The sequence below is a fragment of the Vipera berus genome, assembly GCF_964194415.1.
Source record: "Vipera berus genome assembly, chromosome: 6".
NCBI lineage: Eukaryota > Metazoa > Chordata > Lepidosauria > Squamata > Viperidae > Vipera > Vipera berus.
The window spans coordinates 76,673,187-76,698,791 of NC_138208.1; the positions used below are offsets into that span (position 1 = coordinate 76,673,187).

At 39.3% G+C, this 25,605-nt stretch overlaps 2 protein-coding genes across 2 annotated transcripts in view; one reads left to right on the forward strand and one right to left on the reverse strand.

Annotated features, from left to right (window-relative positions):
• Positions 1-22,742, forward strand: part of WNK1 (WNK lysine deficient protein kinase 1) — a 154,886-nt gene extending 132,144 nt beyond the window's left edge. Inside the window, exons 28-36 of the mRNA XM_081330521.1 lie at positions 2,686-2,867; positions 5,317-8,376; positions 11,114-11,241; positions 12,112-12,148; positions 13,265-13,349; positions 13,447-13,577; positions 15,626-15,719; positions 15,893-16,035; positions 22,606-22,742. Of these exons, the coding sequence (XP_081186647.1) occupies positions 2,686-2,867; positions 5,317-5,631 (497 nt within the window). The 3' untranslated portion in view covers positions 5,632-8,376; positions 11,114-11,241; positions 12,112-12,148; ... (3 more) ...; positions 15,893-16,035; positions 22,606-22,742. The remainder of the gene's footprint in view (positions 1-2,685; positions 2,868-5,316; positions 8,377-11,113; positions 11,242-12,111; positions 12,149-13,264; positions 13,350-13,446; positions 13,578-15,625; positions 15,720-15,892; positions 16,036-22,605) is intronic.
• RAD52 (RAD52 homolog, DNA repair protein) lies at positions 11,697-24,120 on the reverse strand. The gene is made up of 11 exons (XM_081330522.1): positions 23,641-24,120; positions 22,589-22,690; positions 21,728-21,821; positions 19,836-19,903; positions 19,017-19,135; positions 18,859-18,934; positions 16,302-16,486; positions 15,614-15,753; positions 13,420-13,497; positions 12,831-13,028; positions 11,697-12,165 (listed from the first exon to the last, which is right to left on the reverse strand). Exons 1-11 carry the CDS (start codon positions 23,710-23,712, stop codon positions 12,104-12,106), a joined length of 1,194 nt encoding a protein of 397 aa, XP_081186648.1. The 5' UTR covers positions 23,713-24,120; the 3' UTR covers positions 11,697-12,103.
• Between the last annotated feature and the right edge of the window lie 1,485 nt (positions 24,121-25,605).

A 25,605-nucleotide genomic window follows, 5' to 3' on the forward strand; every position in this document is an offset into this window, starting at 1 on the left:
AGTGATGTAGTCAGGGAAAGAAAGAGCTGTGTTTTCTCTATAAAGATGAGAGCCGAAATAAAATTCTGTAATATTTGCTGTGACTGAGCAAGATTGAGGGGAGTTTGTTTTCTATTGACGCTGATCCACATTCTTCTCAGACTCTTCTTGATGGCTGGTTTAATAGATTAAAAATTGGTTACTTTTAACAATTGAGGTCATTTTTAATATGGTATAAGTCAGGGGTAGGCAACCTCGGCCCTTTTATGACTCATGGACTTCAACTCCCAGAATTCCTGAGTCAGCTGACTCAGGAATTCTGGGAGTTGAAGTCCATGAGTCATAAAAGGGCCGAGGTTGCCTACCCCTGGTATAAGTCCTTATCTAATTATCTTAGTGACTTTTCTGAGGCGATTGGGTGCATGCTGAGCAGCTAGTGAGAGAGAAAGATTAGTCACACTTTACAATTCACGTCATCAACCTTACCCCCATGTCTTGTAGGCACTACACCTAGCAATGTACCTTTTATGGCCATCAGGAAGGGGCTGAAGAATATCTTCTAGTCCCTGCATGAAACTGATGACAATGCTTTTAGGCATGATGTGAAGGTGGTTTTCGTTTCTTCACTATTGTCTGTTACCTGTGCTGATGTGTTGCTGGCTGTTTCTTTATCAGTAGACTTAGGCCTGTGTTACAGCCTATTGTATCAAATGTCGTTCCTTTGCATGTTACACAGTAACAGTGATTCAATACCACATTCGTTTCTCTCACCTGGCAAAAGGATTTCTTTTCTCCATGTTCTTGTCTGCATGTTTACCCCCGTCTGTCTGTTCAGTTTGGGGGAGATGGTTGTCTCTTAGGTTACCTCAGCTAATCACCTTGCTTGCTTATACAGTATTTCACAGTGCAGTAACGCCTTGCCTCACTGCTATCACGGATAAGGATTTTTATTTCTCTACTTGCCCTTTTATCAGGTCTAGGGATCCAGAAGCCAGTTGTTAACTGTCTGTAACCTTTAACTATTAGTTTTTGAAGCAATAGGATCCAGTTGCCATAATGCATGATGCCACAGAGACTAAGATTGTGCAGCAGTTTGTATCTGAAGGCAAAAAGTGCTTAGGAGCACTTAGGGCCGGGACCATAGAACTTAGCAATCCCAGGAAAAGATGCTTGGATATGGAATTGTAGTCATAGGTATCCCTGCCATTCATTATGACACAAAAATATCACACACACACACACACACACACACACAGAGAGAGAGAGAGAGAGAGAGAGAGAGTAACACTGCAGTGCAAACCTGCCCTTTTTTGCTTGTAACCCAACATTGGGTACAAGTATGAAAGTTGCAAAGTTTGAACTTCACACACAATGGATGTTTTGTCACTTGTCCGTCTTGCCTCCCATTGAAGATGCATGTGGCTACATATAATTGCAAAATGTGTGCCCCTGCAAGTGCCAAAGCACCTCTTTGCTCTCAGATCCAAACTGCTGCACAAATTCTTCACCACCACCACCACCCCCCCCCCGACTTTTTAAAATAAAACTTAGATTCCAGTACTTTTTTTAACAGCTGTATTGGGAGTACTTTCATACTGTTCTGTTGTGCTTTAAGTTCTCGCTCTATATATGAGCAAAAACTTTCCCTTTGTATTGTAGGAAGCTTTCTTCACATGACTAGGGGTTATTTAGGATCAGTATGCTAATTGACCTATACTGCATTTTTTTCCACATTAGATGTCATGTACAGACCTATACAGTGACCTTCCTGGGTTCAGATTCTATTTTATAAATCGGTGAACCTATCTGTTTGGGTTATGGGTGATTTTTTATTTCCATAACACATTGAAGTTCTCAAGACTTGTGTTGAAGTTTCTGCTATTCGACTAACTATTACAAGCAATAATCCTTTCCCGCACCATTTCAGCAGATTTGCCACTGGAAAGCCTTTGGCATATACCCATGGATATATTGAACTTGTCTTTATTCTTATGATCTGATTCTAGCAAGTGCCATTTATTTTTTATTCAAGTAGCTCCTTGTGCTTTTCTTTTTAGATGTATTGAGATCATTCCATGCCATGGTATGAAACCTTTGGAACTAAATAAGCAGGCTTCGCTGGAAGCCACCCTCTCAGTTTGAAGCAAAGGAGATTATTTGCCATACGTCATTTTTGTGTGTGTGTTGGGATGTGAAGTCAGTGCACTCTTAGTACAATTTTGTTTCATGATTGCTGCCAGTAACATAAGTGTTTCTTTCCAGTAATGTGTTCTTGAGGTTGCGGATTGTCCATCTGCAGAACAAAGTGACTACTACCCCGATGAATATACAATTTCTTGGTATTGGACTGAGTGGGTAGAGTTGGCAAATGGGTTAACCAAGCATAATAGATATTTGTAGACAATTGGGAGGAAACTTCCCAACAACCTTGTTATTAATGCCCAATGTTAATCCACTTGCCTGTGGAAAACGGCAACTTTGCAGACCACCCACTGATGTGAAAAATAACATACAATTACATAATTAACTTAATAGCAGAAAAACTGCTAGCTGAGCTCTAAAATCCCTCCTTTTCATTATGTCCAAGTAGACTTCATATGCATGGCTTTTTAAATGATTGCTCTTATTTTGCATTGTAATTCTTGATGGCCTCCAGGGAATTCTGTTTCAATCAAATTTAAATGATAGCTACTTTTATTTTTCTAGGGACCAGCAGTGTAAACACTGTTGGGGGTACAGTAAACAGCCAGGCACCCCAGTCTCAGCCCCCTGCCTCTAGTCGGAAAGGAACTTTTACTGATGATCTGCACAAACTAGTGGACAACTGGGCTCGTGACGCTATGAATCTGTCTGGCAAAAAAGGAGGCAAAGGACATGGAAATTATGAGGCAAGTTTAGAGTTTTGGTTTTTGTACTATTTATTGCTATGACGCTTTAGATTTCTATCAATTTTATATTGGCTGTTTTTTTTAAATTGTTATGTGCCATACACAGTTCTCTTTGGGGAAGATGTGCCGTTTAAATTTAATTTCATTAAATTAATTTTGGTTAATTAATCAGATTTAAATAGCCATCCATCTTTCCCAAAGAGAATTTTGGTCATATAGCAAGAAGAACTGATGGCAGGTGGATCAAGGCAGTCACAGAACAAATTCCACTTGATAAAAAGGGACCCAAAACAAGATGGATTGACGACATCAGCAAGTATGTGTGGCCCAACTGGCAAAAGGAAGCTCAGAACCGTATTGGGAAGAGGCCTTCATTCTGCTGTGGATAAACAATGGCTAGATTGATGATGATGAAGAAGAATTAATTAATATTGCAATGGTGCTTAAAAGTTTGTGAACCCCTTTGAATATTCAATATTTTTGCATAAATATGATCTAAAATATGATCTCATCTCTTAAAGCCCGATAAAAAGAACTTAAACAAATGAGTGAGAAACATTGCATTAGTTTGAACATTTATTAAGGAAAATGATCCAAAGCTGCATATTTGTGTGTGGCAAAATTTCATGAACCTCTAGGATTATCAGTTCATTTGAAGGAGAAATTAAGAGTCCGTGAAATTAAATCCATGGAATGATAATTAGGTGTGAACATGGGAGGCCCTGCTTTATTTAAAGAACAGAATTAAAAATCTGATCTTCACCACACAGGTATGTGGATAATAATAATAATAATAATAATAATAATAATAATAATAATAATAATAATAATAATAATAATAATAATTTTATTTATATACCACCCTTCTCCCGAAGGACTCAGGGCGGTGAACAGGGCAGACATATAAAAAAAATACAAAAGTTAAAAAGAATTAAACATATGCCCAAGCTAAAAACAGTAAATACATATATTAAAAATGACAATAAAAACCCAACCCATCCCCCATCAGGCCAAGCCGGCTTGTTCAAATAAATGTGTCTTCAGATCGCGACGGAAGGAGCGAAGGTCAGGCGCTATCCGGAGCTCAACCGGCAACCGATTCCATAGCTCCGGGGCGCCCACAGAGAAGGACCTCCCCCTGGGGGCCACCAACTGACATTCTCTGATCGGTGGCACCCTTTTTCATGACTGAAAAAGGTTAAAAAGCCTATTTCCAGAGAGTTTGGATTCCACTAGTCTATTGTCAGGCAAATTGTGTACAAATAAACGCAATTCTACAGCACCGTTGCCTTCTCCAGAAGAGATCAACCAAGATCACATCAAAAGCAAAGTATATAATTCTGTGAGAGATCTCAAAGCATCTAAGGAACCAAAGGCCTCTCTTGCATTTGCAAATGTCAGCATTCATGAGAACCACCATTAGGACAGGACTCAACACCAGTGGTGTACATGGCAGGAGCGCAAGGAGAAAGCCACTACTCTTCAAAAAGAACACTGCTGCCCGGCTACATTTTGCAAAAGACAACGAGAATAAGCCAGAAGGCTGTTGGAACAAATGTTCTATGAACAGATGATATCATAATGTACTTTGGCTTGAATGAAAAGTGTTATGTTTGGCGAAAGGCAAACACTGCATTCTAGCATAAGAACATTATCCCATCTGCGAAACACGCGAGTGACAGGATTGTGGTTTGGGTTCGCTTTGCTGCTTCTGGACCGGGGGACGGCTTGATAGAAGTCTGAATTCTGCTGGCAAATTCTGCAGGAAAATGTCACGGTATCTAGCCGTGAAAGAGAGTCACGCAGCAAGACAGTGAGCCAAACCACACAAGTTGTAAGACCAAAGAATGGTTAAAGTACAAGAAAGTTAAGGTTTTGAAATTGCCAAGTCAAAGTCCTGACCCCAATCCTATAGAAATGCTGCAGAAAGACCTGAAGCATGCAGTTCATGCAAGGAAGACCACCATCACCCCGCCCCCCCCCCAACATCCCTTAGTTGAAGCCATTCTGTAAAAGAGGAACAGACTGAAATTCCTCCAGGCTGATTGTGCAGGACTGATCAACTGTTAGCAGAAACGTTTTGTCGCAGTTATTATTGACCAAGGAGGGCACACTAGTTACTGAAAGCAAAGTTTCATACACTGTTACCATACCCACATATGTAGCTTCGGATCATTTTCCCCAATAAATCAATATGTCTTCGACTCTGTAATGTGATTCTCTTTGTTTAATTTTAGGACTTGTACGAATAAACCAATCACATTCAGGTTATATTTCTGCAGAAATAATGAAAATTCAAAAGAGTTCGCAAACTTTTAAGCAGCACTGTCCATGTGCCTTAGCTACTTTTCAGGGTCATGCTTGTATAAAGTTGACAAAAGAAATTTGTGTAGCGACTCTCAGATAGCTTGATTTTGGGTTGAGTTCCATTTGTTTTTCTTTGTTTTAGGGTCCAGGAATGGCAAGGAAGTTCTCTGCACCAAGCCAACTCTGCATCTCCATGACATCATCTCTTGGTGCTACCCCTATCTCTGCAGCATCAGCTACCTCCCTAGGTCACTTCACCAAGGCCATGTGTCCCCCTCAGCCATTTGGTTATCCAACAGTGCCCTTTGTAGCCCCCTGGAGTGGGACAGGTGGTCCAGCACAGCAGCCTTTAAACCAGTTCCAGCCTGTAGGAACTGCCTCATTACAAAGCTTCAACATCAGCAACTTACAGAAATCTATCAGCAACCCGCCTGGCTCTAATCTGCGGACCACTTAGTGATTCCCAGCCACGTTGCTGGGTAGACCTTTGGGCAGGAGTTGGGGCCTGAATTAACTGCTAGGCTCTTTGTGCCCAAAAGGGATGGATTCCCCCCCTCTAACCATTGCTCTCTGCTCTCAGTAAGTAAAGCCCCCCATTTGGAAGATGGGGAGAAATTGATCAGGATCCTCTTAAGATGGCACATGCTTCCTCTAATTCTTGTATGTGGCAGAATGTATAAAGATGGAAATCACCATGCAAGTCAGCAGCCTCTGACTGTAAAATTCACATGACTTAAGAGGCTGGATCCTATGGGTTGGGAAGAAAGTTGTTAGCCTTCGCATGAAACTTGAGTATGCTGTTTGCCTTGCTCTGAAGAATTAAGCCCAGGGGAAAAGCTGTCCATTTTTTCACCATCTTGTCTATTCCTTCCTCCAAAGCATCACATCACAGTTCCTGAGCGAGTGAGCAACACAGATGGACATGCCGAATAGCCCATGCTTTGAGATAAGTCTTTCCTGCTTTCAGGAAAAGATACTAACAGCTTTTGACAGCAGCATTAGAGCAATTTAAAATGTTTAGAAGAAAAATAATAATAATTAAAAGTTCCCTGCGGACATGTACTTACCATCAGTTTTGATGTGGAAACACTGTGATATATAAATGTTGTTGGACAACAGTAGTTTAAAAAAAATGAGTGGAATATAGAGGGTTAAACAGTCAAAAAAGAAAAAAAATGGGAAAAAAGCTAGCTATATCCTGATACTTAATTGGAGACACTTTAACTTTTTTCCTTTTTATTTTCATTGTATTAGATAAATGTGAATGTATAATTGTATAAATTAATGTACTTGAATACTTTGTCTGTTCTCCCAGTATGCTTGCTGGATATTTTAGTGCCTTGGACTTTTTATTGCTTCTGCAGTTAGCATCACTTGCCTAGCAGACTTTAGTCAGACTGAGGGAAAGGAGAGAGAGAGGGAGGTTATTTTGGACATAGCCACTGAAATACCAAAAAGGCCTAAAACATTGGATGCTTGTACTGTAACAGTGTCTAGAGCAGGTGTCGGAGGGGAGCTACTGCAGCTGAACGTTGAAAAGGTAAAGCTATGGAGCGAGCGATGGGGAAAACCAGCGATGGATATTGATGGAGGGTACAGAAATGATGACATGTAACCAGAGTGAAGCTGGGCTGAATGTGAACAGAGAGAGAGAGAGGGTGGGAGAAAGAAATGGCTTGTCTGAAAGGACAGCTCCTAAGGGCAGGCTGATTGAAAGCTACAAAGGGTTTTAGGAGGGGCAAGATATGTGTTCAGAAACTGGACTTTTATCACTCTGGGAAGTGTGAAAGTCTCCTGGGATTTGCCCTTCATTTGTCTTTTAATTCTACCTAGAAAGGGCAGAAGTAGATATTCCATGTGGTGGGTTTCATTGCCAAGGATAGATACACTTGAAACACTCAAAATAAAATAAAAAAAATAACTTGTTTTTTTTGTTAAATGTCTAAAGGACTTAAAACTGGTACCAAGACTGTAACTCTGTTGCCTTCTAAGTAGGTGTTCTGTATCTCCTACTTTCCGCTCAAACTTGGTTTGTAACTCAACACACAGGGTTCTCTATTCCAATGAAATACTGCAACCAACTAGTATTACTCTGTATTGCTGCAGCAGGCTGTGAAGGGTCAAAGTACTTCTATTTTGTACTTGGAAGTAGCTTTACTGCTGGTCTAAAAGTTTGTATACTAAGTAAAAAAAATATATGTCCCCCCCTTCCCCTCAAAAAAGGTTCCTTTAAGGTTAGCAGGGAATTTGTTATTCCTGTACTTGTTCACTCTACCCTCAAACATATGCCCAGGTTTGTCTTTCCATCCCTTTGTCTCAAGTTGAGGTTTAGAGTGGCTTTGTCAAGGAAGGAGGCCTCGGCATGGTGGCTGAAAAGCGAAAGACGGGAGTCTAGGTAGGTGGGCTTCCAACACCTTTTCAGACTTTAAAGTCCCCATTTTGGCGGAATATGGGGAAGCTGTGGCTTCCTACTGTTAATGGAGAAGCTTTTACTTTCTGAGTTGGTGGCCATTCTTCAAAGGAAAATGAATTGATGTGCAGGAAGTGTAAAGAATCAGTGACGAAAGGGGCCGCTTCATGGTTAAAATGGTCAGCTGAGTGTTGCACGAGGATGGTATTTTGGATTAATATGTTTGAGGTTGGGTTTTTCACTTAGTTATGCAAGTACTGGTTTTATTTACCATTGATTTCCCTCCTGTGGATTAAATAACTGAGGTCTAGAAGAATTAACTAATGCTACTGAACTGTTAAATTATTTTGTGTTAATATTACACTTTTGAGTACCCTTTTTCCCCCCCACAAGATCTGTTTCTGAATTACAGATGTTTTCTTTACATTATTTAACAATGTACACTGTAAAAACAAAATAAAATGAATTCAAACCTTGGGCTTCCCTGGCCGTAGTTAATGGTATGTTTTTGCACTAAATCCAGGCATTGCGCTTCATGTACAATTGCGCTTTGTGCTGCAGTTTGTTACCTTCTTTGTAGATATTTAACGAAATCATTCAAATAAACCAAACCTGCTTTTGTTGAACTGTGGCATTTCATTTTCACTTGGCATTTGGTTCTTTCAGTGCCCTGAAGCTTAACTGGCGAGGAGCTCCTGCTGCTGTCGGCAAGAGTTACAGGACAGATGGCTCATCCTTTCTGAACTCAGGGCTGCAAACCCTGGCCGGAAACCCATCTGGATAAGGCTTAAGGTGAAGAATGCTACGAAGTAGTTATTCAAGCTCGGAGAAGAATGGCGTCTCCAACCAGTGGTTGTACTGTTACTTGAAGAGCTTAGCTACATTGATGAGGAGGTTTTTTTTGTGAGGTTTTTTTTTTAATTTTGTTTTCAGAGATTTCGACAGGCATTGTGAACTTCCATATCTATGATGTACATGGAAGGACTGGGAAGTTGCATTAGTAAATTCAACACATCTTAAAACTTTCATGGTTGGGAACAAAAATAGATACCTGAATGTATATATATATGTGTGTGCCAGACAGAATTCACTTGTCAAGTCTGTTCATGAAGATTCAGTGAATGGGAGGAAACGGTTGGGCTAATGCCTCCTTAAGTAACACCAGCTGCCTGCAATTAGTGCAGGTTCGCATCCCACCAGGCTCAAGGTTGACTCAGCCTTCCATCCTTCCGAGGTAGGTAAAATGAGGACCCAGATTGTTGGGGGCAATTAAGCTGATTTTGTAATAATGCCGCTTGGGGGGTGTATGAAAGCCCTAATAAGCAGGCATATACATAGAATGAAGGCTACTGCTAAGCTTGTAAGCCGCCCTGAGTCTTCGGAGAAGGGCGGGATATAAATGGAATTAAAATAAAAATAAAAAATAATAATTTTGAATTGTAATACTCTGCAGAGACATAACAGTTAAAAACAAAAATAATTCTTCCTCATGTTGCCTCACCCATTTTTGCAACTCCCTTGAAATTCTCAGTTCCCTCCTAGTGAAGTTCGTGGTTCTTCCAAGATCTGTCCATTCCCCCCCCTTTTTTTTAAAAAAAGGTTCATTCCAGAATTCTTATATCATACCAAAGAAGAATCTTCCTTTTTAAAGCCTATCATAACGAAATATTTGTAAAGTCTCCCTTGGAACCTCACATCAAGGCGTAAAAAAATGAATCCTGTGTTGATACTAGACAATAGAAGAGCAGGTCTTAAAGAGACTTGGTATATTCATTCAGTTCTTGAAAGACTCTATCTTGTATCTTTGATCTGTGAGGACATTTGAAATTTAACATGGTAGTTTACTTTTATGGTTTACATGAACTACAAGCTTGCACTCTAGTAAACTAGAATCTTAAGAGACTACTAGAACAGAAGCTGCTATATACCTCTAGGGAAAAAAGAGTTTATGTGATCACTGTAATTTCATAAATCTGCCACTATATGGGAAATTTATGTAGAACCTTGAAAGCAACTTGCGATATAGGAATTATATGACAAGAACAAAGGGAATAAGAAAATGGAGCTTTGTGCTTGAATACAACTGAATAAGGTGTTACAGGAGTTTAGTGTTGTGCTGTTTCAAGTACTGTAAATCTGTAGAAATCCTCATTTATTACAGGAATGGAAGACAGTGGCCATTCAGATGTTGCTGGGCTACAACTTAATTCTAGTATAGTGTACTTGAATTCCAATTTTTATTTGGTACTTTTATGATTGCTATATGGAATAGTTGCTGCAGATCTTGCAACAGTAAAAGTGGAAGAATTCCTGAAGATTTCTTTTAGCCACGTAATCTTGGCAGCAAGATGAAGGAAACAAGTCAGTTACACAAATGGCCTTTCACTTCCAGTTGCTTTTAAAGAATGAAATCAATGTAACAATTTTTCCTATAGGAGCTACCTGATATCAGTCATATTGTGATATCCCTTGCTTCAAGACTGGAAGTTGTTTCTTTTGCCAAAAATGTTTTTTGTAAAGTTGAGTCTTAGGATCTTGAGTGTATTTCTCGCAGTTTAGCAACTCCCATCCTTATAAAATACAGCACATTTTCCCCTTCAACTTCCTAGGGTTTCACAGACATACCCGTGTAGTTTTCTTGGCAACAGTACATTTAAAAAAAAAAACAACCTTCCAGTTTAGTCTACAGCTTCTGCATTTCCAGACAATCAAGTACTGAACAGGTTCAATGTTGCTTAGCTTTTTAAAATCAGCTAAGGAGAATTTTCCTTCATCTCTTCTATTTTAAATTGCATATTGTAAAATAGATTTATATGTAGGAAGCTAGATATACTGTAGCAATCATAAGGTGTTTGGCTACTATGGTGTGTGTGTGTGTGTGTTAAGTGTTAAGTGTTAAGCATTTAGAATACCTTGCTAGGCCCCAAACACGGGGCAAATCTTATTTCCTGATTCAGCCTAACCCAAAGCCATGGCCTTGGGTTAATCTGAAACAGGAAATAAGATTTGCCCCATGTTTGGGGCCTAGCAAGGTATTCTAAATACTTAACAAACCCTTAACACATATCTCCCTTGCTTCTCAGCTAACAAAGGGAGAAAGAGCCTGTGGCCTAAGGGTTAGAACAATTGCCTAATGTGCAATCAGCCCAGGTTCAAATCTCAGAAGGGTGTGGCTGACTGATGAGAATAAATAAGTTTGAAATAGCTATATCAGTCTCCCTTTGATTCTGTTAGCAATCCAAAAAATTTACACACACACACACACACGTGTGTGTGTGTGTGTGTGTGTGTGTGTGTGTGTGTGTGTGTATGATTTTAGCATTCTTGATCAAATAATTTTGGTTTAATCTGCAGATCGGAACATAGTGGGCCAATTTTGAAAATTAAGGAAGTTTATTTCAAAAGAATGACCAAGGAAAGTTATATAAATGATATACATACATTACATAACTTCTTACATGTGGGATCTTCCTAAGTCAATTACAGTTGTGACATGATAGTAATGGAACCCTTTCCAATGTTATCTTAGCTGTTGGTCAAGTGGAACTACAACCGACAGATGATCTGGAGATAAGGAACTTATTTCAGCCTGATGCTATTAGTCTCGCAGAAAAACTGCTTCAATTATCCTTCTCCCTTTTGCAACAGAAACAAAAGGTATACTGATCCTGTTTCCATGCAAGAATTGTTTGGGGAAAAGTTGGTCAATCTAACAAAATAGATTGATATATATTTGTGCAAGTGACTTAGAAAACATGACAGTTTGAATATAAAACCAGCAACCTGCTACCTCTCCTATCTACCAAGATGTGGTAGAGAATCGAGTTTTATGCAGCAATATTTACTGCTATGCTGCCTATTTAATGCAAGCAGCAAAATCAGAGTAAATGATGACATGAGATGCTGCATTAAATTATAGATTGCAATATGAATTATATTGCTCTTCTGATTGATTTTTGTTTTCTCAGACCAATAGTGGACCAATAAATAGACACCATAAAAAGTCCAAGACTGATATATTTCTCTTCCATCCTACACTTCCAAGCTACACTTTTAAAAAGTCATGCTTTTCTAAACTTCTAGTAGTAAACCTTCCAAATATTTTCAGGTGGAAACCTTGGTTTTGTTGATTTTGTTCATTAAAAGAAAGGACAATTATAATTTAAATTAAAAATGATTTTCTCTGATCATCAAATTCATATCCAGGTGAGACCATTATAACACATTTATATTTAGAATATATTATTACTAAAATTGCTCTCTTCTAATTGGAATGAAGAAAGTTAAGAAAGTACCTTTTTAAATTTTAAAATAAAAGTACATATAAAGGAATAAATATTAGGATTTGTAATATTTAATTCTTTTAACTAGAGTTGAAGTGGCATTTTAAGCCGTTAGTTACTGCAAAGCAATGCACTTTTTTCTGTAATAAAATCTAGAATATATACTTTGAACTGCAACTTTATTGGGCTAAAATGTATTCTGAATTAAAACCCTCATGCTGAAGTCTATTTGTTTTCTATGCAGGCTCCAGTCTTCTCTTTTTCATTCCTTGGCCTTTTTGGTATGGGCTACGTTCAGCTGAAATAGAAAACAGTCGTTCAGAAAAGGATTTCCTTCTAAAAAATATTTTTCACCTAGGTTCTTTTATTTATCTACAATAAAATGTATCCTGTTTAATTTTTCATCACTGCAATTTTAAGTAATTTTACTTTACAATTTTACTGACTTGGATATAATTCATTGGCTGAAAATACTGGGAAATATGAAGGGTTTTTCCCCCCTCTGCTTTCTGAAGAATGTAGACGCAGTTTAGGTTTCCATCCAGTTTTATATGTTTTATATTTTATATTTATATTTTTATATTTTATATTATATGTTTTATATTTCACATACAACAGGCTTCATAGTTCAGAAGCTGCATTTTAGCTGCTTTTCACAGAGGAGATAATATGTTATTTGTTCTCCCCTATTACATGCATTTGTCATATAGTCTACAGTAGTTAATATAGACAAAGTGTCTTGTTCAGCTATCTCCTTTATAGTTTACCTCAGGGGTCCCCAACCCCTGGTCCGTGGACCAGTACCGGGCCACGGCATGGCAGCAACCAGTCCGCACAAACAAGCAAAGCCCCATCTGTGGGATGTAGGCAGCACACAACACCACGCCCCCTCTGGTCTGCGGAAAAACCTCTCTCCGTGTAACCGGTCCCTGGTACCCAAAGGTTTAGGGACCTCTGGTTTACCTGATAAGTAGGATTTGGGACTGGAGGACAGATTCCAAGATGATTTTATACTCGATTGCTGATTATTTATTCTTTGTGGGGTTCGGCTGCGAGTCATCATGGCATGCTGTCCAAGAGGTGACCGTAAGCATTGGGCTGGCACAGCTGCTGCATTGTGATCAGTCGCTTCCAAAGGAAAGTCCCAGAGTTCTGGATCATCTGTAACCAGTCAGGTATTAAAACCAGAATCTCAACTATTGATCATTCAATTAGGCATCTGATTCCCAACGGCTCTGGATTGTAACGGAAGCGGCGATGTTCAGGGTCAAGCTCAGATATGTGACTGTTTAAATCATGAGTTTTTCTAGAAAAAGGGAATGTGGATGAGTAACACCTTTGCTCCCAGTAACTTTTCACTATAAATGCCTGCTGGCTGTTTCTTCCTTTCGCTACAGCTCTTCTCTCCCCCACTCCCCCGTCTGCATTCAGCATCAAACCAGATGTGTTGGAGAGGAGCTGCCTGAGAAAAGGATGCACACGGTACCCTAATTGGTGCTGCAAATACCATGAAAACGATGAGCTGACCGCCTTAAAGCAATTTTACACTCACCTGCAAGGAATTCTTCATCCACAACAGGTTCTGGTTGCACAGAAGAGTTGCATTCCAAGGCAGGGGGAACAGACGCCTCTGTAAGCAGAGAACAGAATTGTTGAAAAAGTGGAACCCTTACCCACCTTTCTGATTTGAGGCAGGGAGACAGGATCAAGGTAGGTAAAACTGAATTGGCGATGGAACAAATGGCATATCAGTCTTTCCCTTATTTCATCAAAGGAGAATCAGTGGTCGCTCAACTGTGCAACTTGCCTGTGGGTGCTTCATCACTGGAGGTTTTTAAGAATAGACCCGGACAGCAACTTGTCTGAAATTGTATAGGGTCTCCTCCTTGAGTAGGGGGTTGGACTAGAAGACCTCCAAGGTTCTTTTCAGCTGATTGATTTTCTTTTGGGAGGGGGAGCTTCATGATTCTTAATGTTCCTGTTCTATTTACGACTCCTTATCATTCTTTAAAAGGAAGTTACAAGGAAGAGCTATGATAGCCTTTCACTGCCCTCAACTCTCCCCCCCGCCCCCGTCCCTCAAATGAATTGAGTTGCTATAAAGGTAAAGGTTCCCCCGCACATGCGTGCTAGTCGTTTCCGACTCTAGGGGCCGGTGCTCATCTCCGTTTCAAAGCCGAAGAGCCAGCGCTTGTCCGAGGACGTCTCTGTGGTCATGTGGCTGGCATGACTAGACGCCAAAGGGGCACGGAACGCTGTTACCTTCCCACCGTAGTGGTCCCTATTTTTCTACTTGCATTTTTACGTGCTTTCGAACTGCTAGGTTGGCAGAAGCTGGGACCGGTAACAGGCGCTCACTCTGTTACGCGGCACTCGGGATTCGACCCGCCAAACTGCCGACCTTCTGATCGACGAGCTCAGCGTCCTAACCCACTGAGCCACCGCGTCCCTATTGAGTTGCTATATGTATACTTAAATAATTTTTTCAAGTAAAATCTAAAATCCATTGGAATACTTTGGGATAGCCATTGTACTTGGATGATTCCTCTCTCCACCCCCTTCAATGTTTTAGTTCAAGCACTTATTGGAAAAAGGTTTCAAATGTGAGCCAATAGAACCTGGGAAAGTTTCAGGAGCAACAGAAGTCAATGCAACTCCCCTATTCTTCAGGTCCAAGCCTTTTCCAGCCCTCTCAGCTCCACATCACTTTATTTTCTTACAAATCTATATCTAAATTGCTTCACAAAATCTACTTATAGCTCAACTATTGAAATCTTTGTCAAATAGAGTTTATTTTATTTATTTAATTAGTTTTCTATACCGCCCTATTCCCGAAGGACTCAGAGCGGTTTACAGGGCAATATTTAAAAGACAGTATAAATTAAGATAAAAATAGAATTAAAAAGAATTAAATTAATAATAGCCCAACAATAAAACAATGTTAAAATTTAAAACTAAAACCCCCCTCAGTCCAGGCCGGATACATCGAAAAGCCAGGTTTTCAGGTCCCGGCGAAACGAGCGCAGGTCGCCCCCTATAATTACTTGACTGCCTCCTGTTTAAACATGCTGATCTCTGCATCCCTAAAATTACTCCAGATTATTTATTTCCCTTCCTCTTTTTTTCTTGTAATGGTAAAACTAGTTGATGTTAACAGGTTATGCATTTTTGTGTATAATAAACCTTTGCACCTTAGCTGGTCATTCTCTCCCATTGACAAATGGAAGGAATTAATCATATACGTACGTACATTCTCCTCTATCCAGGGTCAATCAGAATAGAGCTGGAAGGGATCTTGGAGGTCTTCTAGTCCAACCCCCTGTTCAAGCAGGAGACCCTATATCATTTCAGACAAGTGGCTGTCCAATCTCTTCTTTAAAATCTCCAGTGATGGAGCACCCACAACTTCTCAAGGCAAGCTGTTCCACTGGTTAATTGTCCTCACTGTTAGGAAGTTTCTCTTTAATTCCAGGTTGCTTCTCTCCTTGATTAGTTTCCATCCATTTTTTTTACTTATGCTGCCTTCAAGTGCTTTGGAGAATAGGTTGACCCCCTCTTCTTTGTGGTAGCCCCTCAAATACTGGGATACTGCTATCATGTCACCACCCCCTAGTCCAGGGGTAGCTGACTCAGGAATTCTGGGAGTTGAAGTCCATGAGTCATAAAAGAGCCAAGGTTGCCTACCCCTGCCCTAGTCCTTCCTTTTCTCTAGAGTGGCCATACCCAGTTCCTGCAACTCTCTTTACCTTGATATTTAGTTCTGCAACCTGAAACATCTGACTGGATCTGCTGTTTCTCCTGCATCTGCTGTCTGAACTTCTGTTGAAGCTGCTTCTGTCGCATCTTCCGATGGTGAGTTGCATCATAATCCAAGGGCAGTGAGTTCCTGTGATGACAGAATATAAACCAAGGGGGATTATCCCTTGTAGCTCATTAATAACATTTCCTCGTGTTGGGTAGCAAGGCGTGTTTATGGCATATTAAATTTCAATTCCATAATACTTTCTTCTAATAACTTACTTAAGATCCAGGAATACCCCAGATGAACCAAGGAGAAAGGAACTCATGCTGGATAATAATAAATTCTGAAAGCAGAATGTTAACACCACTAGAGGGCATCAGACTGAAAAAAAAATCTGCTATAGGATATACAGTATGTGCCACTTGGGTATGTACTTTACCAATTTTTTAGGCACTTAGGAAATAGGAAACATTTAAACTATCTTTTTTTCTGACAGAATTCATGTAAAGCAATCCTGCATTACTTTTTCTTTCCCTACGGCCAGAAGAAAAGTAGAATATCTGACGACACCCAGGAATTTCTTGCTAAATTAAAGTTCAGAATACGTTTGACAGCAACTTTCTAATGGCATTATGAAAAGTTTAAAATTTCAAAATAGGCACCTGTGGGAAAAATCGAACAAAGCTGCTGACCTGTTTTGGTTTTGTCCAATAGCATTCAAGGGAGAACCCAACCTGTGAGATTTGCCAGGGGTTGACAAGGAAAAGAATTTCTGGTCTTCACTGCCTTTCTGCAAGCAGCTATTATATCTTGCCTTTTCTATAGAAGGATCAAAGTCCTGCCTTTTGACTTTGCCCAAATCTAAATCTGGAGGCATCTAGCAAAAGGATAAAACAGAAAGCCATTCAAGTAGAGAAATTCAGAAAATAGTAGAAGCATGTCACAGAATTTATCAGGGGGAAGCTGCCCAGGAAATGCATCCCCCCCAACAAACACACAAACCCAGAGACGAAGCTACCCAGGAAACAAGTGATATTTTGTGCAGAATTTGCCTCTTCACACCACACTTTTAGCCGTAAACTGAGCTAATGTGGTTATTTATCTGTTTAAAGCAAATTACAGTTACTCTTAGTGCCATGTACCCTGTAGATCACCTTTGGCTTCTTTTTATTTTTATGACAAATTATTTATTTGAAACATTTATACAGACACCCATCTTACAGCAAACTCTGGGCAGTTCCCAATCAAAAATCAAAGACCATATTCAATGTAGGAGATGACCGGGTTGTGCCCGAGGGGGGGCCCAAGCGCATCATCAGTCTCGAGTCCCTTTGCGCCCACAAGAGAGCTAAGTCCAGCCCATCTTGAATTCCGTTGACTCTTTATCTCCTGCCAATTTGCTTTGATCTCTTGTAGAGGGTGTTAGCATGAAACCATTTGAACCGCTTTGACTCCTGATTTCCTGTGCTTGACAGTAAAACTATTAAAACCAAATGTATATGTAAAAAAAACAACCTGGTGTCAAGTCAAGCTTCCATTCTGTAGTTATCTGTTTTTATCCCAGCCCTTAGAAGGAAAGACAGGTCTTCAGTGCTTTATGGAAGGTTAAGAGGGTGGAGGCCTGCTGAACTTTGGGGGGGCTGTCACAGAAAAGGCACACTTCCTAGCCCGCGTAGGACGGCAATGTTTAAAGTAAGGGACTAGGAGCTTGCCCACCCTTATCTTACCTGGTAGAATGGATAGATGACTTTAGAGAAAGGGGATCCTGGAAATAACCTATGCCTATGCCATATAGGCTTTATAGGTGATGAGCAGCATCTTGATTTGCACTCAGCAAAAAAAAAACCTGGAAGCCACTGCAGCTCATTCAACAGAGGTGTTAATGGGCAGATTCAGGGCCCCCCATCACAGTGCATCCTGCTGCATTCTGGACCAGTGGACGTTTTTTGGTGGTCCTCAAGGGTAGCCCTGTATAGAGCACATTGCAGTAATCCAAATGGGGGGGTGATCAAAGGCATAAGCAAGGCCTCCCAGTGAAGGAAAGGGTGCAATTGGTGCACTAGACAAATCTGTGCAAAGGCTCCCAAACTATGGTTGCCACCTGCTTCTCAGGCAGGAGCCGAGTCCAGGAGACACCACCACCCCCCCCCAAGTTGCACAGCAGCTCAGTTCTGGAAAATACCACCCATCCAAAGATTATAAATATCATCTGGACCTGGGCAACCAAAAAACCAGAGTCATTTCATCTCACCAGGGTGAATCAAACCCGGTTCCCCCACATCTGGACCCTTACAGCCTTCAGGTATTTGTCCTGCATTGCCCCAGCATCATCTGTCTGGCTGAGGGTGGAGATACAGCATTGGGTATCATCAGCATGGCAAGGCCCTAGGACTCGACCTCTCTCCCCTCGTATCAACACCGACTGGAACTGGCCACAGAGGAAGGAGGAGAACCATCATACCACAGTGCCTCCCACTCCCAGCCCTCAAAGCCAATCCAGGATACCATGGTTGACGGTATCGAAAGCCGTCCAGGAGGGCCAGAATGGTTGCACCGCTTTCATTCTGAGCCCTCCAAAGGTCATTGACTAGTGCAACCAGTTTTAGTGCTGTTTTCTGATCCGAACCCAGACCCAAAAGGATCCAGGTAATCCGCTTTACTCAGGGCCATTTGTAGCTGTCAGCCAACCACCTTTTCAACAACCTTCCCTAAAAAGGGAACATTTGAGACTACAGTTATCCCATTATAGGTTTCAAAAAGTAAATAAATAAAGGTTAATGTTGTGGCAGTGGCAAAGGATATTGAAACAGGAAAACTACAAATTTTTAGACATGTTTAGAAGCTTATAGTGTGATCTTAGAAATGATATACAAAAATAAATACAAGTTCAATTAATCTAACTTTTGGGTAAATAAGTAAAGGATCGTAAGGTAGAAAAAATATACTCTAAGGTCCACATAAAAGTTACATGTGTATTTGTGCATGTTGCAGAAGCCTATTCAAAAGAAGACAAAAGTATTTGTTTTATAATACTAGAATGATGGCATAATACTTTGGGCTTAGTTCTGAATAATAATAACAAAAGAGAAAACATTTCTAATAGAGAAAAAGCTAAAAGCTGAAATCCCATGATTATGAAGAATAAATTAGGCAAGTTACTATGAATTTTACAATTTGTGCTCATTCCAGAATTTGGCATTTTTATTTTTCTTGAAACCTGCTTTCCTCTCCTCTCCCCTCACCACATACCTGACGGGGCAGCTTATTCACCGAGCGCAAGTAGTCTTTATCCAAAATACAGTTCCCAAGAGCATTACCAAAGCACCTGAAGAGACAGATGGCTGCTTCTTAAAATATAATTCTGTATTTCACAACAAAAAAATATTGTATGCGTTGGTTCCTCTTACTTTAGCGCCCTCTTCAATCCGTCTGTGACAGCCTCTTTCCTTGCTTTTTCAAGGGACAAGGCCTTAGATTTCAAGCCTTCACTTACTCCATAGCCAACATCTTCATGGTAAGCCCCATCCTGCAATATGAGTAGATTATACTATATTCCCTATTACTATAATTACTTTAACAATTCATTTCTTGGTGTTTGAAGAGAAAAACGGAGGACTGTGGTGCATTCAGTTTTTCTGGAATCTACCGTATCACACTACTTCAACCTATTTTAATTCTTCAAGGCAAGTGTATCTTTGGCCCATAATAAGAAGGCAGATATAAGTGGAATAACTTCTTCAGCATTAAATAAATAATTTGATCCCTTTCAACCAATAACAGAACAAACAATCGTAACAGTCTTATATAACAATATGTTCTCTCCACCCGAGTACCTTCAAGAGTTCTTATTGTGCACATTTAGCTCAGAGGTCCTCAGCTTTTCGGCTTGGCGGCCCAGTGTGTGTGTGGGGGGGGGGAGAAGGGATGTTTCTGTACAAATGGCAGGAGCGTGCATTCACATGTGCAGTTCCATTTGTGTGAACAGCAGGCGCACATGTGTGTTGCTCACACAAACGGAGCTGCACATGCAAGCATACACACCTGCTGCTCACACAAGTGGAGCTGTGTGCATATGCTCGCCCGCTGCTTGTGCAGCCTGGTTCTGAGTGGGCCGTGGCCCAGTAGTGGACTGCGGCCCAGGGGTTGGGGACCCCTGATTTAACTGTCTGTCACTAAAAACTCCACCTCAGTAGAATACCCACCATCGCCCACATATGCATGCTTACCTTAAGCTGAACTTTCACAAAGGCACAAACACCCACATAGAATTTGCCATTATTTAGATCAACAAAATCTGCAAAAGGAGAAAGAAAAAGTTACACTAAAGACTAAAGCAAGAGGCAGTAACAGAAATATATAAAAATGCATATGAATTTTTTTAAAAAAACAAGGACCTGTGGTAGCTTTCATTTTCAAAAGAAAACTTAGACCAAACACAGTGCAAATTATATAAATAGGAAACAAGAAAACACGCTTAACTAAAATTAAACTCAGTGGTGTCTGGTAATGTTCACTGTTTTAATAAACAGCTATTTATAGTTAGTGCTTATTAATTGTAAGATTTCATATTTGAGATAATCAAAATGTCTATAAATATTATTCTATGTTAATTAGAAGTAGCAAACAAGCTTTACTTTTCACTGTATCATCTATCAGTGCTTGACCTTTCCTAAAAAACTGCTACAGCAAAAAGGAAAAGGATAGAGTCAAGCACACAGCTGAAATGATGAATACCCCCATCTTGCATTGTTAATCTATCATGGCACTATCTGGAATAAAGGATACATTTCATTTCATTAATTCCAATTCACGCACTTTTTTTTAAAATCCCATTTATATCCCGCCCTTCTCTGAAGACTCAGGGCAGCTTACAATCTAAAGCACAAATCAATGTGCTTAGCAATAGCCTTCATTCTATGTATATGCCTGGTTATTAGGGCTTCCCCCCCCCCCAAGCGGCATTATTACAAAGTCAGCTTAATTGCCCCCAACAATCTGGGTCCTCATTTTACCTACCTCGGAAGGATGGAAGGCTGAGTCAACCTTGAGCCTGGTGGGATGCGAACCTGCACTAATTGCAGGCAGCTGGTGTTACTTAAGGAGGCATTAGCCCACTGCTCCACCAAGGCTTGTTGCACTAATAAATGAGAACAAAACCTCTGTACAACAACTGCTTTTTGAAAGATTAAGAATCTAATTCTTAACCTTACAAACTACCAGTTTCAAACAATGTGAAGTATAGCAAGTGACAAAGGGTAGAGGTGGAAGGAAGCAATCACAGAAGGAATGGTAACAAGAGAGGGAGTGAGCACAAATGACAAAAGTACAACAGAATTCAAGACTTAAGCATACTGGATCTGGTCACAGAGAACAATTTTAGACATCTATCAAATTAGAAAAGCAAAAAATAAATAAATAAGGGTGCTTGAAGGCACTAGCAAAAGAAACATAAAAACTGTAATGCACTAGTAGGGTAATAGGTTATCATGATGGTTTCACTTCAGAGGCAAAAGAATTACAACATAGATAAGCAAATCTGCTTTCTGGCTGGCAAACATTTATATATATATATATATATATATATATATATATATATATATATATATATGTGTGTGTGTGTGTGTGTGTGTGTGTGTGTGTGTGTGTGTGTGTGTGTTTGTGTATGTATGTGTATATATATATGTGTGTGTGTGTGTATGTGTGTGTGTATATATATATATATGTGTGTGTGTGTGTATATATATATATATATGTATGTATATATGTATGTATGTATGTATGTATGTATGTATGTATGTGTATATTTCATATGCAAACCAACTCAAAGAACTCTTGGCCCGCCTTGCACTTCAAGGTAAGCTTGCCTGAGGAAGAGAGGCAATGCTATAATTCCTCACGACATTTCTCATGCTCTTCTACAAGGGAGTTTTGTCAGGAACACAGGGGAAATAAGCAAAACTGCTTCCAAACTTTCTCTACATGAAATCTATTACCGGATGAAAGAAGCCTCCACGAGCAAAGCAGTATTGCAATATCCCCAATCTTTTTCTTTTACATTAGAACTGACTTTACAAGGGAAATATTTTTCTCACATTTTCAAGTTTTTAATTGGACTCACCCACGTTCTGCTGAGTGACAGAATGAGCCCAGCCATTATAGCCAAACATTTCATTGGCCAGGCTGATGACTCTGTGTCCCTCTATGTAGCAAACCTGAGAGAAGAAAAAAAAATGGAAATAGGATTTGCTATAGCCTAAAACATAATGTCAAAGATCCATTTTTTTTATCTCACATTCAAGAAGGATCTATAGCTATGTAATATAGTTTCTAAGTGATATAGAACAGCACAGACCGTAAAGAAGCAGGTAACAGAATACATTCTAACAGGGCTTAGTTTTTATGTTTACCAAGTCGGAGACAGACGCTATTTTCATGTAAATGGCTCTGTAGGTGAGAGTTATATATAAATATTAAATTGATCAGATGGATTCTATTTCAGGAAGAGAATGCTGGCAACATCTCAAAATCTAGGCCACAGCGTGGGATGGGTTATGTAAGGAACAAGGGTGGGATTGAGCATTATATGCCTCATTCTCCTCTAAATGTGTGAAAAGCTATTAAAGATTCAGTGGAACATGAGATCCTTTGTACAACGAGTTTGGCAATACACACAAAATATAATATTGTAATAAAAAAAACCTGGTATTTAGAGACATTTTGCCCAGGATTACGTTTTTTTCCCCTCTTGAAATCTTTGGTCAGCAGTTCTAATTTGGCAACCTGAAGGTTAGCACTAATCTTTAACAGTCTGGTCTGGTGATACTAGCTGCTGACAACTATACAGTACATGTTTTTTTTTTTAAAAAAAAGCGTTAATGCATCTGAACATGCTACTCCAAGCATGCTGGGGTCACATCTCCGGGGTTAAAAGGATGCTTTTCAGTATAAAGTAGATGAAAGCTCTCGCTATATTTTGTACCTTCTGTCCTCCTCCAGCTTGTCGGCTACTGATGTATTCTGGGCCCAGCCTCTGCCTCAGAGCAGCCTGAACAGTCTGATATTCATCTGCTGTATACCGGCACTTCACAGACACAAAAACCAACAGATTTAAATACCTTTCTCTCTTCTTGCCTCTTCTGATTGTTTCCATTTCAAGATTTAGTTTGCTCCTACTTAGTGTTTTTCAAGAAGAACAAACTGCACTCTGACGATATTGTCGTAAATTATAAAAGGATAAAAATAACATCTTCCAAGTTCACTCCTGAAGTCTCACTATCTTAGCGCAAATTGAAGAGATAATTTTATCAGCATACTGCCTAGTATTCCTCACCAAGAAGCAATTTATGAATTCGTCCAAAAAAAAAAAGAACCACCACTCAAACTTCAACACTGTACAAAATCTTCTTTGTAAAATAAACTCAATAATACCCGAGCTTCACTTTTTCTGCATAGGATACAAAATACATTGGGATTATTTCAGAAAGATTGATTAGCACCAACCTGGTTTTTTTTAATATATTCTATTGATATTTTTTTTACAATAACAATCTTTAGTGCTTAGTGAATAGCGTGTTGTCTAGGCTCGTATATTTAATAAACAAGAATAATTTCTATAATTCCATAATCAATATATTAATGAAATATTTCCTTGATCTTATCTTCTTCCAGTAGTATTCTCCTTTTGTCAACATTAAACAAATATAGCTCTTAATACTTTCGATACATACAAGGTTGGATATAAACATTTTTCTTGTGTTTGTACAAATAACAGTAACATCAGCATATAATATCTTTTCTGATCAGTTTATGTTTCAATTGTATTTGTAAAAGTCATCTTATTATTAACCTGATTTTCATCCAGGCCTGTTTCCCACTGAAATTTTTAAATAAGTTTGCTACAGATTTGTTACGATGGTGTAGAAACCATATTCTTATCCTTAAATGTTGCACAATGCCTCATCACTGAGAATCTTAGATAGCTGCAGCAAGAAGTGCAGCAAACTAACTAACTAAAGGCAGTGATATACTGACCTGTCCAAACCACGTATTGGGTGTGTCATTGGTGTTGATATTTCCGTCTCCTGCCATTTCTACCCTGGACATCCCTCCAAAAGAAAGAAAGAAAGAAATATATTAGAATTGGAATATTCTTTATTGGCCAAGTGTGACTGGACACACAAGGAATTTGTCTCTGGTGCATAAGCTCTCACTGTACATACAAACAGCAAAGTGATATGTCATAGGTTATAAATCATAAGATACAATCATAAATGGCAAGATACAAAGAAGTGATAAATCATAAGATACCAATAGGAGAAGGTAAGTTCCATTATTACACTTGAAGTAATCCCAAATATTGCAAAGAATTAGCGTGAAGATATTTCCTCAGAATTAGCAGAGCAGGATATCCCACACAGAAGCTCTGCACAGATGTTGTTCTTTTTCCAGAATTTGACTTTAGCTTTCCCCTTATATTGCTATGACTCCTTGATCATTGTAATGGCTGAGATGAAAGGCAGGGTGTTTTCCTGGTTATAAAAATTTGATGTATATATATATATATATATATATATATATATATATATATATATATATATATATATATATATATATATATATATATATATATATATATATATATATATATATATATATATATATATATATATATATATATATATATATATATATATATATATATATATATGTATATATACAGTATATGCATCAATTTCCATAAAACAAAGCAACACTTATTTCAGAAAGGAGCAGGCGTGTCTCTTTCAACCTAAATCTGAACAGAAATACTCTGCACAAATGCTGACAGGAAGGCTGCCTAAGCATAACAATCTGATATTATTGAGTATTTGCACTACACCTGCCATAAATCCTGAGATGCACAGCTTGTCAGAAATGAAATTCAAAACCTTTGAAAGGGATCAAGTTGCTTACTCTCAAATGGATGAAAATGCCTTTTTGGTTCTACATGCATACATGCATACATACATCATGGTGTTCCCCTTCAGATTAGACAACATTATGCAAAATGTAAAAAAGCAATAAGAAACAGTCAATGAAAGTCATGAGATAAGGAAAAGGAAAGGAACACAGCTAAAAGTAGTTTATACCAATCGTATCCACTGTACCGCTCCATTCCTTTTTAACTTTGCAGACCACTTTTGCTTCTGCCACACAGTATCTGGTGTTCTGTATGCACCTGTCCAGCATCGGGATTGGCTAATCCGGCCGGCAGGAATTCCTGGACACCAGGTTGGGTGTCTGAGGCAAGGCGGGAGATTGCAGCCAGGGGGTTGGCTAGCACCTGGCACTTGCCGGACATATAAGGGATACCAGGGCCATGCGACGGCAGTTCAACCACGTGTATTAGAATAAACAGTATAACCCAACACTTGTCTCCGAGTCATCTGTCGCCGAACCGTACACAACATCTATATACTGTTTTATATACTGCTTTGGTCCTTTAAGAAGGAGAGTATTATCTCCTCTTTATCTTTTCACTCTTCCTTCATATATTTCTTTTACAATACAATCCTCACTCAAACCCAAATCTCGACCTGTTTCTTTCATACTGGTCACTCACGTTTGTATTCAGTCCATGTTTACTTAACACCCATTCATTCTTGACCTATATCTTGTTTTACAAGTCATGCTTTTTAATCATTCCTCTCTCATCGGCATTAAATTTAGATTTATGTTTTTCCAGGCATATCCAAGTCTCACTTCCAAATAATAAAACTGGCAGAAGCATGCCCCTATGCATAGTTACTTTAGCTACTTTTAGCTACTTCATTTTTTTCACAATAGAGCTCATACTCTCCATACTCTCCAGTATTTACACAGCTTGAAATACCAGAATCATTTCCCTATCTTTAGTAAATAATCTATCAAGGTATTCAAACTACCAGATCTGGTTTATTCACCACATTTGGTCACCCCATTTTCTCAGTCAAACATAACTACAAGTTTAAATTCCAT

Bases quoted from the DNA above. Each gene is read 5' to 3' on its own strand.
- RAD52 (XM_081330522.1), bottom strand. From the start codon at position 23,712: ATGTCCAGGGTAGAAATGGCAGGAGACGGAAATATCAACACCAATGAC. The intron at 21,822-22,588 runs GTACAAAATATA...TTCTTCTCTCAG, and splicing joins AAGCTGGAGGAGGACAGAAG to GTTTGCTACATAGAGGGACA. The intron at 16,487-18,858 runs GTATGTGGTGAG...TCCTTTTGCTAG, and splicing joins TGAATAAGCTGCCCCGTCAG to ATGCCTCCAGATTTAGATTT.